The sequence below is a fragment of the Adiantum capillus-veneris genome, chromosome 1, assembly GCF_014529385.1.
Source record: "Adiantum capillus-veneris isolate H3 chromosome 1, ASM1452938v2, whole genome shotgun sequence".
Taxonomy (NCBI): Eukaryota; Viridiplantae; Streptophyta; class Polypodiopsida; order Polypodiales; family Pteridaceae; genus Adiantum; species Adiantum capillus-veneris.
The window spans coordinates 76,415,976-76,431,708 of NC_140931.1; the positions used below are offsets into that span (position 1 = coordinate 76,415,976).

General features: G+C 41.6%; 1 protein-coding gene across 3 annotated transcripts in view; it reads right to left on the reverse strand.

Moving 5' to 3' along the window:
• The window catches only part of LOC147465001 (heparan-alpha-glucosaminide N-acetyltransferase-like protein (DUF1624)), a 73,228-nt gene that overhangs the window by 12,148 nt on the left and 45,347 nt on the right, over positions 1 to 15,733 (reverse strand). For 2 of the 3 annotated variants that reach the window (XM_086517396.1, XM_086517417.1), the window contains exon 13: positions 14,893 to 15,716. The exons of the other annotated variant lie outside the window; for it this stretch is intronic. In XM_086517396.1, the coding sequence (XP_086373522.1) occupies positions 15,570 to 15,716 (147 nt within the window). In that variant the 3' untranslated portion in view covers positions 14,893 to 15,569. Of the gene's footprint in view, positions 1 to 14,892; positions 15,717 to 15,733 lie in introns of those variants that run through there. 3 annotated transcript variants of the gene reach the window in all.

A 15,733-nucleotide genomic window follows, 5' to 3' on the forward strand; every position in this document is an offset into this window, starting at 1 on the left:
CTGATAACATCTATGTGGGGCTGTACAAATATAATAATGGGGAGCAAGATCTCTATTATAGATGTGAAGAACCCTACACCGGAGAGTTGACAGACCAAAAAAGACTTTATGTCTTTACCTACACAGAGGGATCGGAAGTGAAAATTGCCGCTTACGATAAGTATGGCAGGCAATACTCAACAATGGGCAAGAAAGAATTAGAAGGATATACATACTTTGGGGGACCACTACATCAGTATTATGTTACTTCTAGCTCACATAGACCAGCACCAACAAATGGAGTGCAAAACTCAATGACAACAGGAGGACAAAGAACTCAGGTTGCTGACTCTTTCAGTCAACCTTGGGACTCGAAGCTCGGACCAATGGGATCATTACATTCCAGAGAGTCAATGGAGACGAATCGAGGTAGTGCAGTTCCAATCCCCACCTATACCACTCCAGGTCCAAGGTTTGAAGCGGAACCATCACATTTACCTCCTAGTAGTAGATTCAGGGCGGGGGAACCGACAAGGGTAACCCATGAAGTCCATGATGCTAGAGAAAGCTTTAGCCGAGACACAGGAGCAATGAGATTGGTAGCAGATCATAGACGTATGAGACCATCTCAAGTAGCCAAGTGTATGCCAAAGAAGTATGGTGGTTCAGGAGATCCGTATGCACATGTGTCACTCTTTAAGCAAGTCTTAAGAGCTGAGCAGATAACAGATTTCCATACACAATACGAGGGATTTGGTCTTACTCTAGAAGGTACTGCATTGACATGGTTTCAACCAATGAACATTGGGGGATTCCATGACATTGACCATTTGCTAAGAGAGTTTGCTGAGGAATTCTCAAAACGAGGGATTAAGCACAATACGGTCTCACAAATATATGCTTTTAAACAGAGAGAACACGAAAAAGTGAAGGAAGCTTCACTTCGCTTCAAACAATACATTGAGAGATGTCCAGTACGTGAACGACCACAAGATGACAGACTATCTGTTCTCTTTATTGAGGGACTGAGGAACGACACTCTCAAGAAGGACTTGCACTTGAAAGCTTGTACAAGTTTCGAGCAAGTAACGAGAGAGGCATTGTACTTAGTGGATAACTGTACGGTTTATGGAGAGGTGTCAGCGGATACAGATTTTGCATCCAGTAGCTCCTCCTCCGTAGCGAGCGAGACTACCACTAAAAAGAATGTTCAAACAACAACCATGCCAAATGTAGAGCAAATGATAGAAGATGCTCTAAAAAGGATGGCACCATACCAAAAACCATTGCCAAAAACACTGAAATGGTGTGCTATTGAACAAAAATGGACAAATCATCCAACAGAGGAGTGCTATTACAACAAAGGGTATGTAAGGGAGCGCCAGTATGCACCTCCTGCTCAATTAGCACCACCTCAGATACATCCAGTACCTCGATACCCAACGGGAAATGTACCAGGACCTATGGGGATAGAAAGACCGCAACCGGTATTGGGACAACAACCACCTTTACCAGGAGCAAGACCAGTGGGCATTAGATATGCACCAACCTTAGAGAATCAGGAAGAACAAGCCTTAGTGCCTGTTCAAGCCTATTATGAAGAATCAGGTGCACACATGTCTCCGACAGTGTATTACCCACCAGAAGAACCAAAACAACCAGAACCATGGGGCATGATGGGGAATGTTGGAACACCAACAGTTACAAGTGCTTCTGATGAAGAGAGATACAATATGGACGCAAGAACCTTGATGTTCATAGCTCATGGAGGGTTAACAGGACAGAGACCATCCTATCCACAAAGGACGAATCAAATGGGACCAAGACCAGCACTAGGACCCTGTTACAAGTGTGGAGGTGACCATCTGATGAATGTTTGCCCACATACGGAAATCATTAGAATTAACGCTTATTGCACTGAGTGTGGGGTTACTCACTTCATTGAGGATTGTTCAAAGAATCCAAACAAAGTGCAAAAGACGACATTGAATATGCTAGAAACTATTCCTACCAGCAGTGGGTCTGAAAATGAAACTCTGATACCAACGCAAGTTGTTACTAGAGCTCAAGCTAAGAAAACCACTAGAGAACCTGAGAATGGAAAGTTAGCGACTGAAGTGGTTAGTCAAGGACCGCGGAGTCAGAAAAACACATGGAAAGCTAGAAAAGCACGCATGAAGTTGAGAAAAGAACGTGAAGACGCTATTCTAGCTGAGGAACTAAAGCAAACTAAAGCTAGATTAGAAAAACTTGAGAGTCAAAACGGGAAACGAGAGATGAGCCCGGAAAGAACGAAACAAAAGAGTATCAAAGAAACAACGAGCTTAAGCTCAGGGGGATCAGTGCTAGTCGACAAGGTACACGAACCATTGGACGCACTGATGAGAGCTTACGAAGCTAGGTTAAAGAACAACCAAACACAAGAACAGAGGTGGATGACATACCCAAACGCAGAATTGGAAAAGCAGAGACTTGAAATGTGCCAGAGAATGATCGAGACTGCACAAGCCTTATTAGAACCACCAAAAGAAACAATGAATTGTGGAAAGGAAAACCCAATTCAGCAAGAGACTATCGTTTCACGGGTAGCTGAAAAGACTCCCAGTGCACAAAAGCCTGAAAATACACAAAAGGATGACCGCATAGTATTGAACACAACCGATCAGGAGATAGAGAGTTTTCATCCAGTCATACAGAGGATTTACGGAAAAGATGAGGATTACAATGAATTTTGGAAACAAGTGAGAGAGGCAAACTTTGCAAACGAGCTAAGTTGCCAAGCTAATCAGACAAATGGGAAAAGGACATCAGGAATCCTCCCATAGTGGAATTTGAGGCAGGATCTCAAGTGGACTTGGATCTGCAATCTTACTAGGGAGATGGGGGCTCTGTTAGAACAATGGAGAGCAAACCTCATTCACTGAAAACCTTACCTTCATACTTAGGAGAGTATGAAGCAAAATCCGAGATTAGAGCACTTCCCTCACGAAAAATCTCATCAGAAAAAGTCATGGACTCGCAAGGATTGATAGAGATTTTGTCAACACCAGTGACATGCACTATCACTCTAGCTGAGCTTTTGAGGCTAAGACCACATATGTGGACCACTGTAGGAAAATGCTTGGAGAAATTCGGGATAAAAGATCCAACATCGAGATTGCAAGAGAGCATGGAGGAGCTGAGCAAGCCACAAAAGAACGCTAAGCCTGTACCCTTAAACAAGGTCGGAGAGTATTGCGAAGGTGAAGAGGGGAATACAACCTTACCAGTTGAATTCCAAGGAGTGAACACAATGGCAATACTAGACAGCGGAGCTGGGGTAGCCATTGCTACAAAAGAAATCTGGAAAAAATGGGGGAAACCAGCAATAAGGAAGACTAGGTTGAAACTCCAATTAGCAGATGGACACATGGAGAAACCTATGGGGTTATTAGAGAAAGTTGTAGAGACTTCTTGCGGCATTGAATACGAACATACTTTTGCTATTGTCGATTTTGCCAAGGAGAATAACTATGATATCATATTGGGAAGACCATTCATGAGACAGTTGAAAATGGTCCAAGATTGGGGCTACGATCACATATACTTGAGAAATATGGAAACCACTACACGTGTGAACCTGAAAGACCATAGCTACAAAGATGTGAACCGAACACCGGTGGAGGAGTTTGATTCAGCTACTTTGGCGGGATCCGAATTTCCAGCTTGGTTAGGTAAACCCAAGGAGTTATGGATGTGTGGAGCTTCGAAATGTGGAAGTCTGAAACGAGAAGAATGTGTTTTAGAAAGGGCTATCGAAGACGAAACTTATGTAGGAGAACCCTTTCCAGAGGACACGTTTGAACCATTAGAATGGACACACATTCTAGCAACCCTAGATGTTTGTGCAATTCCGGATGGTCCCACAACGAAATTTTGCGACAAGGACGGGTACGACGTGGTTCCGTATTTCATGTTGAGAACTGTACTCGAAAAAGAAACTGAAAAGAACGATACACTGGAAAAGGAAGATGAAGAGAGGTGTTTCACGACATTCCCGATCATCCTGAGTGGGGAAATGAAGCAGACAACGAGTCAACGGACAATTCAAGCGGAAACGAAGAAACTATAACGGATGTCCGATTTTATGATTTTCCGAACCAAACTAAACAACGCCAGAAACACTATAGAGCAAAGAAAAAAACAAAAGGGGTTAGAACCAATCCGATGCCTAGAATAAGAGGAAAAAATCAATTCTTAATGCTAGTAAAGGCTGAAGATTGTGTTAAGGATAAGATTTCTGGAAGAAAGAGAGGCAGTGACCAAAAGAGCTTACGAAAAGACAAAAGAGGCTCAAGAAATCAAGTTCAAAAGAATGGAACGAAAACTGAAACAGAAAAATCAGAAAAGAACAAGCGCAACAGAGAACACACGGAGTCCAAGCTAGAACGTAAAAACAAATACAGAGAGCTCAAGAAAACTTTGAAAGAAGTTTGGACGACAGAAATTGAGAGTGGAGAGGACAAAAACGCCAAAATCAAGGAAAACATGGATGTTCCCTCTCACTATAGGAAATTCACAATAGAGGATAGGAAGGTGATATTAACCCCACCTATTCGAGAGAGGAAGGAGAACGAATCTTATGACGGACCGGAGGATGCAAAAAAAGTTGATTTAGCAGCTCCAGGTGAGACGCTTAGACCGGTGTACATAGCCACAGATTTGTCTCCAAGCGAGGAAGAGAGACTTTTGAGTCTTCTCAGAGAGTACAGGGATGTGTTTGCATGGTCTTATAAGGACTTAAAGGGAGTTGACCCATCGATATGCCAACACACAATCCCACTGAAACAAGACGCAAAGCCTAGCAGACAGAGACCATACACATATAATGATACTTTTGCTAAGCGAATCAAAGAAGAGATAGATAAGCTAATGGAAGCTGAATTCATATACGAGATTGAACACACTGATTGGGTATCTCCGATTGTGGTAGTACCTAAGAAGAACGGAAAACTCCGAGTGTGTGTCAACTTAAAGAAAGTGAATGCTGCAACAATCAGGGACAATTATCCCCTGCCGATAACTGATCATGTTCTAGAGCGTGTATCAGGGAAAACAGCATACTCCTTTCTTGATGGTTTTTCAGGATATAACCAGCTAGCCATAGCACTGGAAGATCAACATAAAACAGCTTTTGCAACGGAGTGGGGAATTTATGCTTATCGGGTTATGCCTTTTGGTCTAACCAATGCTCCCGCAACCTTCCAGAGGCTGATGACGCATGCTTTCAAAGAATACTTAAGGCTGTTTCTCGAAATTTACATGGATGACTTATGCGTACATTCTCTACTGAGAGATGAGCATCTAGAACACCTAAGAAAAGTATTTGAGAAATGTAGGACATATCGCATTTGTCTCAATCCTGAGAAATGTGTGTTTATGGTCCGACAGGGCAGAATTCTGGGACATATTGTCTCACAAAACGGAATATCCACGGATTTAGAGAAGATAAAAGTTATAGTGGATATGCTTAGACCAACCAATGCGAAACAAGTACAGAGCTTTATGGGACATTGCGGATATTATAAACGATTCATTTACATGTACGCTATAATAGGCCAACCACTTTACAGGCTAATAGTGAACTTTGAATGGACAGAGGAGTGTGAGGAATCATTCAAGAAATTGAAAGAGGCACTCATTACTGCTCCAGTCTTGAAATCACCAGATTGGGAGAAGATATTCCATGTGCACATAGATGCTTCTGCATATGCAATAGGATGCATTCTGGCTCAGCCAGAAGAAGGAAACATGGATTTTCCTATATGTTACGCCAGTCGACAGCTCAACCATGCAGAGAAGAATTACACCACAACAGAGCGAGAGGGATTATGAATGATCTATGCTGTGAAGAAATTTCGGCATTATCTTCTAGCCAACGAGTTTGTGTTTTTTACGGATCACCAAGCCTTGCTCTACCTAGTGAATAAACCATGCAATACCAGGAGAATAGTGAGATGGTTCATTATCTTACTGGAATTCGACTTCACGGTAGTAGTAAAGAAAGGAAAAACACATCTTAGAGCTGATCATCTTTCGCGATTGACGAATGGAGAAGACCCTATAGGAGTAGATGACGACATGCCAGACGCGTACTTGTTCAACATAGAAATGATACCGAGGTGGTCTCAAAATGTCGTTAACCTATTAACCTATGGAGGAGAGTTCGATAGAAGAGAATACAACCTGAAACATATTGCTATTCAGCAATCCAAGAATCTTCAATTGATTGCAGGAAGGTTGTATCAATTGGGAAATGATCATGTTTTACGACTATGCATCAATCCTGAGGAATATAGTATATATCTGCGCGAAGCACATGTTCAGGAATGTGCATTTCATTGTTCAAGAAGGAACACATATAGGAATTTGTTACAATTGGGAGTCTATTGGCCAGGAATGAAAGAAAGCGTACATGAATATGTCACTGTATGTATTGTATGTTCATCAAAACCTCCAGTCGAGTATTCGACATTATATCAGATAATGAACGCTCCAGAATGGAGTCAGTATATTGTTGAATATCTCACAAATAGAACTTTCCTAGAAGGAACGTCAAAAGCTCGTCAGAAATCTGTAGAGACAGAAGCTAGAGATTATGCTTTAATAGGAGATCAACTCTATAAGAGAGGTAAAGACAACCAGCTTAGGATTTGCGCATCAGAGTCTGAGTATGTGATAATCCTGGAGCAAGCTCATGGAGGAGTAGGTGGAGGCCATTTCTCAGGTGATAAGACAGCAAAACTTGTCTTAGCCGCAGGAATATGGTGGCCAACATTACATATGGACGCTGAGGAATACGTTAAACGGTGTGATGACTGTCAGCGGACCAAAGTACCACTTAAAAGAGATGATATGCCGCTTAGACCAATGATGGGGGCAAGGCTTTTGCAAAATGGGGATTGATTATGTCGGACCCATTTCACCTCCTGCATATAAGACTCATGCACAATACATCATTGTGGCTACAGACTATCTAACAAAGTGGGTCGAAGCAAAGGCAACTCAAAAAGCAGATGCCAGGACCACGGCACAATTTCTATATGAATACGTTTTTGTACGATATGGATTGCCAATAGAAATTGTGAGTGATCGAGGCACACATTTCATAAATGAAGTGATAGAGATCCTTCTAGATGAATTCATGGTAATCCATAGGAAATCAGCCCCGTATCATCCACAAGCAAACGGACAAGCTGAAGCAACAAACAAAACCATATGCACGGTCCTTACGAAGATTGTATCTGAGTCGAGAACTGACTGGGACCAGAAGTTGCATTCAACATTATGGGCATATAGGGTAGCATATAAAACATCAATAGGAACGACCCCATATAACATGGTTTTTGGGCTAAATGCTATCTTACCAATAGAATTCTTGATTTCAACATTAAGGGTGGCTAAGGATCTAGAGTGGACAGGGCACGAGCTCTCTGATAGAATAGATGACCTAAAAAAGCTAGATGAGCTTCGCCTAAAAGCAGTAGCTTCCATCTACGCTCAAAAAAGGCGACAAAAGGAATTTTTTGATAAGCATGTGCGGACTAAAGCGTTTAAAGTTGGGGACTATGTCCTAGTTTACACTCTGAAACAGCATGCTAAGAAGCTTAAAAAGCGAGGGATGGGACCTCTGGTGATTAAAGATCTATCACCAAGTGGAGCCGTCAAGCTTGCTACGTTAGACGGAGAAGAAATGCCCAATTGGATTAGTGGATGCAGAGTGAAAAAGTATCTGTTGCCGCTAACACAAGACATGCTTCTCAAAATACATAAAGAAAAGCTGCGTGTCCAGAAAAAGAAAAAGATTGAGGAGGAAGCGCAAGCCGAGGCGAAGGAAAGAATGGAGAAAAGAAGACTACTGCGCCAGAAACAGCGCAATGAAGGAGCAATACGAATAAACGCAGTTAGTATAACAGAAATGGGGAATGACAAAGAAGAACCATCATTGAATGCAAAGTAGGAACCAACCAAATCAAAGCCAGAGCACTATTGGATTCAGGAGCTCAAGCTAACCTACTGTCACTCAGTTTGTATAGACAATTGACAAATGACACTAAACTACAAACTGCCAAGCAAGAGTTAAAAAGTTACTCTGAGAATTCAATCAAAACTGTCGGATGCACAGTTTTACATATACAGATTAACCAGTATGTGTATCCTCATATGTTTTACGTGGTTGAAGACCAAGCTACACAACATCCATTATTGCTAGGACAACCATGGCAGAAGCAATACAATGCAATGATTGACTGGAGTTCTAAATCAGTGCTTATCAAATACGAAGGTGAAAGTCAATCAGTTAAGTTCACCAAAGGAGCAGAGCCAACTCCAAAGGACGAATCCAAAGACAAAGATGAACAACAACCAGAGAAAAAGAAGAAGCAATGGCAACCAAAAGTTTCTATACAACCGGACTACTCTTCGACGAGGAATTCTCAACAGTGGATAAGGAAGACAAGCAATAATATAACAGCTCAACCTTGGAAAAAAACGGAATCAACGTTGGTATGGAGACCAAAAAAGGTGGTGCCAGAAAAAACAAACAGAGTCTTCAATACCAGACAACAGAGTGATCCCCGACAATCAAGGACAGTGAAACAGATCTGGATTCCAAAGAAGTTCATGACGGCACAAAGCGACAGCAAGCAAATTTGGATCCCATAGATTTGTAAACAGGAACTCCCTTCAATACAATCAACGGAAACTCCTAGGTATTTCAAGGAGAGGAAATCAACACACAGAACAAAGCAGGTTTGGGTCGCAAAGAGTTTGTGGCAAGCACAAGCAAAGCGGAAGCAGATTTGGATTGTGAAAAAAGACAACAAGGTAACGAAGAATCCATCTACTGATTCTACTACCGAAGTGCCAAAACCAACCCAAAACCCGACCACCAATCCTTCAATCAAACAAAGAGCAGCTTTATTGGAAAGACTGTTGTATCATCGCTCTACAATTGCATTGGGAACTTATGACCAAAACAACTACAATGCTTCACCCACAGACACTTCATAGTCGTCCGAGAGGACTCAGACTAAGAGGGGGGGAGGTATACAGGAGCTACAAAGCAGCTACAAGCGGAAAAAACAAAGAAAAACAAAAATTATATTACAAGGGCAGTGTCTTACATGATTTTGCAATTTTTTATGTTTGATTGCGGATATTGATAATATTTATGCCCTTATATACCTTGTTTTGCAACAAGAAGAGATCAAATGATGAATTTGGGTCTCTAGATGTGTAAATATCACTAAATAAGAGTGTTTTTGGAGCTAAAAAGTGGAAAAAAGTGGTAATCCAAGTCCAAAAATCACAAAGAAGTGTATATTCATATACACAGGGTTACCAGATATTTATCGGGTATGTTTGGAATTTTTTGGCTTCAATTTGCTATTTTTCTTTATTTTTTATGATTTTCTTAATAAAAATAAAAGAAAAATAAAAAAGCAGGTGAAATGAGATCGGAAAAAAGAAAAGAATAGACGGTGATGATCCTAATGACAAGGGCAACCCATGGTAAAAATGGGGTACAATTCTGAAAAAGTTGCGAAAAGCCCGAAATGACAGAATTTTGGCAAAGTGGACAGATTTCTCAGAAACAGGTCAAATGGAGTCCAAATTGAGAAATTTCAAATCCTAAAGTGCATTTCACGACGAGATAGGAGCACATGTCAAATTTGGTAACAAGTGATCCGGGAAGCCCGAAGTTAAGTATTTTTCACTTCACTATCAAGCTTATTTCCAGTATTACCTTCTTGGAGAGAGCAAAGAGCACACAGGAGCATCCGACCTTCTACCGCCTTCTACGACTGCTACGAGAGCTCAGAGGACACCAGACATGAGAGGTAGACTCGTTGCCATAAGCTTTTGATGCTTATCGTTAACTTTTGTCGCGAAAACTCACCAAAACCAAGAAACAAGAGCAGACGGGGAATGGGGAAGAACGCTAGGTAGGGGCACAACCGCTTAACCAAACCTTGCAAGAACTTAGAGGTGGGTTATCCTAACATAGAAGATGAGTTTCTAGCACTCAAAGCTCGAGAAAGAACGACTGGAAAAACCCTAGGTCAACAGAGCCTGCAAGAGGCAAACAGAAAAAAGTTATCGGAACGACACAAAACTTCTCAGGAAGCTTAACAACATCGAGGGCAATGCAACCATGGAGTATCTCCGGGTTTGGATCACCAAAAGTAGGTCGGAACAACCGATTCGGCTGCGGACACACAAAGCGTCATTTTGGCATAACGGCTAAAATTGACGACCAAATGACATGAAACTTCACGAGCAGTTTCAACTATACATGGATGACTTATGTTTGCAAGCAAAACCCAAAAGAAAGCTGATTCACTTACCGATGGTGAAAAAGACGCTTTCGAGCAACCAAATGGATAAAGATGGAGAACGGGGAGCCAAAGTCAAGTCCAACCAACTGGATGGCTTCACAACATATCCAATGAGCTGGAAATGCAACTCTCAAGAAGAAAAGTTGAAGAAATTCAACTCCAAGGCAAAAAGACGACTTCGGAGACTGAAATGCCTATAAGGGGGCTTTTTAGCTAAACTGATGACTTTTTAAGTTGAAAACTAGTTAGCAGGGCTTAGGGCACTAGCACAAAGCATTCTTTGCACAAAAAGACCAACATTTCAAGAAAAGACATCATACGCGTATGATGTCTCACAGCATGATTTTCACATTCATTTCAACATTTGAGTGCATAGCCTCATTCCACATGTTAATCACATCCTATGAACCAAGTATCATGAGAATTGGAGTTAGAAAACCCAAGGAAAACCAAAAAGACGCAAAGTAGGCCATAAAATTGATTTTTGGTCCTAATTTTGTCAAAATAACTCCAAACTCATTGAAACTTTGTAGGATTGTTGATTAACACATCTACAAGCTATTTGGAACCAAAAAGCACCATTTTGACACAAAAGACATCATACGCGTATGATGTCTATTTGCACTTACAGAGCCAAAAATGCTCATTTGTCATCATACATCCATTATATATATCTAATACATGCTACATATGAAGTTTGGAACCATTTGGTCAAGTGGATCACCCCATTAGCCCAATTAAGAGAAAATCCTTCATACAAAGCCTATTTTTGTCCCAAATCCAACATATTCAAGTCCAAACCAAGATTTGAGTATAAACAGTCCTTCACTAGCACATGGAGAGTCCACAGAACCAATCCCATGAAAAATTGATGAAAAAGACATCATACGCGTATGATGTCTCCAGAGCCATTTTTAGTCCAAATTCTATCCAAACTTGATAAATCCACTGAATAAGCCTATCTAAAGCCAAAACCAAGCTTATAGAGAAAATTGGTCCAAAAATGCACTAAAAGACATCATACGCGTATGATGTCTCACTATGTGATTTTGGCACCTCAGGGCTTCAACCACCAAACAGAAGTGTTCTACATGCCATTTGAAAGTAATCCACCAAGTTTTACCCAATTTGGATCATAAAATCCAATTCCCTTTCAAAATTTTGCCAAGAGCCTGAACTGGAGTAAACTGGCCAAAACTTGACCGAGTGGGATCCAAACTCAAATCCAAGCATATGATACTCATGTATACACTATCAGCTACAAGCACAACCAATATGAAGTCATTTTGACACAAAAGACATCATACGCGTATGATGTCTCAAGCATGTTTTTGAGCCCAGTTTGCATATTTTTTCACCTACATTGCATCCTTAGGCCCTGAATAGCTCATGTTTCAATTTTCAAGTCATTTGAATAGTTAAAAGCTTCATTTCAGCTTTCAGTACTAAAAAGACGCTAACTTCTGAAATTGGAGTTACAGGATCCATGGATTCCGCTAAGTCATCGGCAACTAAGAGAAAAAGACCAACCATCAAGGATGCTCTTGCAGAGGCAGAACCTTTTGATATTCCAACAGAAACCCTCAAGCCAACCAAGACTTGGGTGGAGGAAGCAGTACTAGAAAAAGAGGGAATAAAGATCTACCAGGGGACTTTCAGAGATCCTCAAGGGCAATCGGTCGATGTGCCTATGATCCCACGAGAATTAGTGGATTATAGCAGATCAGAGATCATCAGCAGATACCTGGAAAAGGCTACACAGGTTCTTCACCTCGAGACCATCAGGTGTAGACACAAGAAGAGTGTATGAGTTGGCAACATCCATTCAGAAGGATGGGAAAGCCACGTTGACAGCCATGGATGGAGAAACAGTTGAAGTACAGATCACTCCACAGCTCATTGCAGATGCATTGAAGCTGCACAACAAAGGGAGTTCTGTCAGAGAAAGAAGGGAGGCCATAGAGGTCTATGGATCAAAGAAACAAAATACAACCTACGGAGATATGGCAGATCAACGAGCGGCAACCCTTTGCCGATTATACAACCAGTTTTTCCATGTGTGCAGTAAAAGACCGCAGAAGTATACTACACCACCCCATGCCATTGCGACTACCATCACATGGGCACTGAAGAGCAACGTGCCAAAGGAGGTGAATTATGCTCAATACATCCACGAGCAAGTAATCGCCATGCACAACCAGAAACCAAAGTACATAGGAGGAGGAGAAATCCTAACAAGAATAGCTTATGAAGCTATTGGAGCTAGGGATCAAGGGCCACGGATTCCCTCCCAGAATGAGTGGCTTAGAGAAGCCGATGAGGAGGAAGAACAGCAAGAAGTATCCAAGAGGGCGTCCACAAGAGCACGCCGAAAACTAGAAATAGTTTCAGAACCTGAAGAGGCTGTGGACGAGCCGCTCAAGAAGAAAGTGAAGAAGAAGGCCGATCCCAAGCAAACCAAAAGTCAAAAAGCCGCAAGAATGGAAAGGCTGGTGGAGCAGTTTAGAGCGGAAAGAGCTCTAAAGGGGGACTTTGAAGAAATGTGGGTGCCGGACCCAAGTAAAGTCGGAACCAGCTCAGCCAGGCCACATGTTGATCAATATGATCAATATATTAGAGCTTATGAAGAGTCAGAAGCTGGAAAGAGCATGGCAGGATTGCAGAAAGGAAGCCAAATTGGCTTAATTACCCAAGGATGCCAGGACCAAAGGCAGGAGAGAGAATAGGTAAAACCTACATGGTGAAAACCCTAACGGGCACCATCAAACTCTTTACTGGCTCTCCTGACCTTTCGTGTCAGATGCTAAAGAAAATCTGCAGGACTCTCTTAGCATGCATTGAAGTGTTCGCGCCAGATAAAGCCACGACCTCGAGTCTACTATCGACGGCCGACACAGTGACGGATATGATGTATGATCTTTCATTGCAGCCATCACCAAAGGTGTTACATCTCTTATACCAAAGAATTATGTTTTTGCCTAGCTTCCACATGCAAACATTTGAAGAAGCTTTCTACACCGGCTTTTTCACTCACGAAAGCAAAATATTCGGCCCAACCTTGACCATCGGCAACCTACGCTACGAATCACATTTGCAGATGCTCAAGACGACAGGACTCTATTGATCAAGCCTAAAAGTCATGTCAGGGACGACATGAACGCGGAGGGGGGGAGTGTTGAGCCAGCAGAGGATCACAACCACATTTTTGCTCACACCCATCATTTTGTAACCATTGATTGTAATAAATGTCTTTCCGACATTAATTTTGATTTGAGCCATTCATTAAGTAACGGGACTCAATTGAGTTTCCAGCCTGTAATCCCGACGTAATTTCACCTGTTGATGTAAATAATTAGAGATGTTCTCACCTCCAAGGCTGAGGTATATAAGCCAAAGTTTTGTAACCTAAAGGGGATTCAATTATTAATCAAAGTGAGTTTTTGAGCGCCGTGACTGTGTCTGAGAGAGAGAGAGAGAGAGAGAGAGAGAGAGAGAGAGAGAGAGAGAGAGAGAGAGAGAGAGTCTTATCTCCTTGCTACGCGAGCTACGGGGCCGCCATTGGAGAAGCGACACCACCATTGTGTTAGCAACGGTGAGAGCTATGCACAGATACCAAGAGTGCGCGCTATCGGCTTCTACGTGTGGTAAGTTCCTACGAGATTCGGTGTGAGTTTTCTTCCAACTCGTGTGTCGGAATAGAGCGTGCAGCATATCTATAGAACCACAACGAGTAGAGCTACACATTAGTACCATCGGGGTCAAGTTTCGGTCACCTGTATTTTTCGGCCTATCTTCATACGCGTTTGCCGCACGGAGTGGTTATAGGTTGATTTTGCAGTTCAAGTCTTTAGGGTGTTGTTCTTACCTAGTGCATAGACTTCCCCTTGAGTTTGAGATCGATTCAATGATTCTAGATCCTGTTTCGTATAGCATTCGTTCGTAGTACGGATTTCAGTCACTTGCGTATTTTAGAACTTAGATTTGATTTCCTTAGTAGTGATTGTCATTAGAAGGTCGAGTAGGTGATTTGACACCCACCTAGTTGTTTCCATGCGCCTGCGGGTCAAGCTCCGTCCTCGTCTGACAAATTCTGTTGTTGGTTGAGTTCTCGCTATTTAGCTTCCGCTAGCGGCGTAACCGCCTTAACACTTGGTGATGCTAGTTGCTTCCTCACCATCATCTTCATCCATTGATTGCTCTCTCTAATATGTGCTTCCTCAGCTCCATGATTACAAATGGTATTAGTTGATGTGCTTTGACTTGACATTGAGTAGTTTCCTTTATTTAAGTTTTAAGCAAGCATGTATGTAAGTAAGTAAAGACTATTTAGAGTCCCCCTCGCCCCCACCTCCTCTTTTCCCCTTCCCCTTCCTTCCTTCTCCATATGATGAACACAAGTGATTCAAGTTTGGTTTTCTGAAGACAAAAAAAAAGTTACTTGTAGATGTCATACATGTAGTCAAATTTTAGCATGTATAAGAAAGTGAATTGGATGGGGAAAAAACAATAAATTTGATCATGTTGATACAAAGTGTCATATAACTATTTTCTTAAAATTTTATTCCATACTCACAATTGTGAGTGGATCTATTAAATTCACCAAAAAGGAATGTACAATAACCCTCAAGCACAAGATAGGCCTTGAGGGGACACAAGCTACATAAAGGAGCTACACAACCTCAGACTGAGGTAAGCAACTTCAAAAGATTCCTTACGTGATCTTAACACTTGTGCCATGATGGCTTGGATTGCTTGATTGCACTCGTCATAGTTCTTCCCTTTTCTAATGGATATGACCACTTCCATGCCTTCCTGGATAGTCTTTGTGAAGCTAGCTGTTCAGAAGTTGTTTTCGAAGACCCACCAGTTCCTAGCTCTCCAGACTTGTTTAAAGTAGCTAGTCATATGACTAATTTTACTTACAAGCTTGAGTCTAGTTGAGTGAATTGAAGATCAATTGTAGCTCTTTCTTACTCCGCTTCTCCACTTAGAAAAAACCTCATACTTCCATGGCATTGGCCAAGGTTCATCCATGAAATAGTGGCAATCTATTCATACCATGTCAATATTTTTGTATTCTCCATTCACAAGGTGAATGGCAAAAACCAATGTACTTTTGCCTCCATAAGCTAAAATGCCTTAAATTTTTGTAGCAATTAATGCATAAAGACCATTGTAACCCTCTTCCACAAACTTCGAAGGAAAATTGTTTTAGAGTTTCCAATATATTTTTTGCCGATGGAGAAGGCCTGAAACAACTCCCCAAAATAAGATTTCTCCAAACAAGACATAGAGAAGAGTGCCCGCTTTTATAGAGTGCCATGGCTCCACAAAAATGTGCTTTTGTATCCAATATACCTATTAAAGAAAAAGTC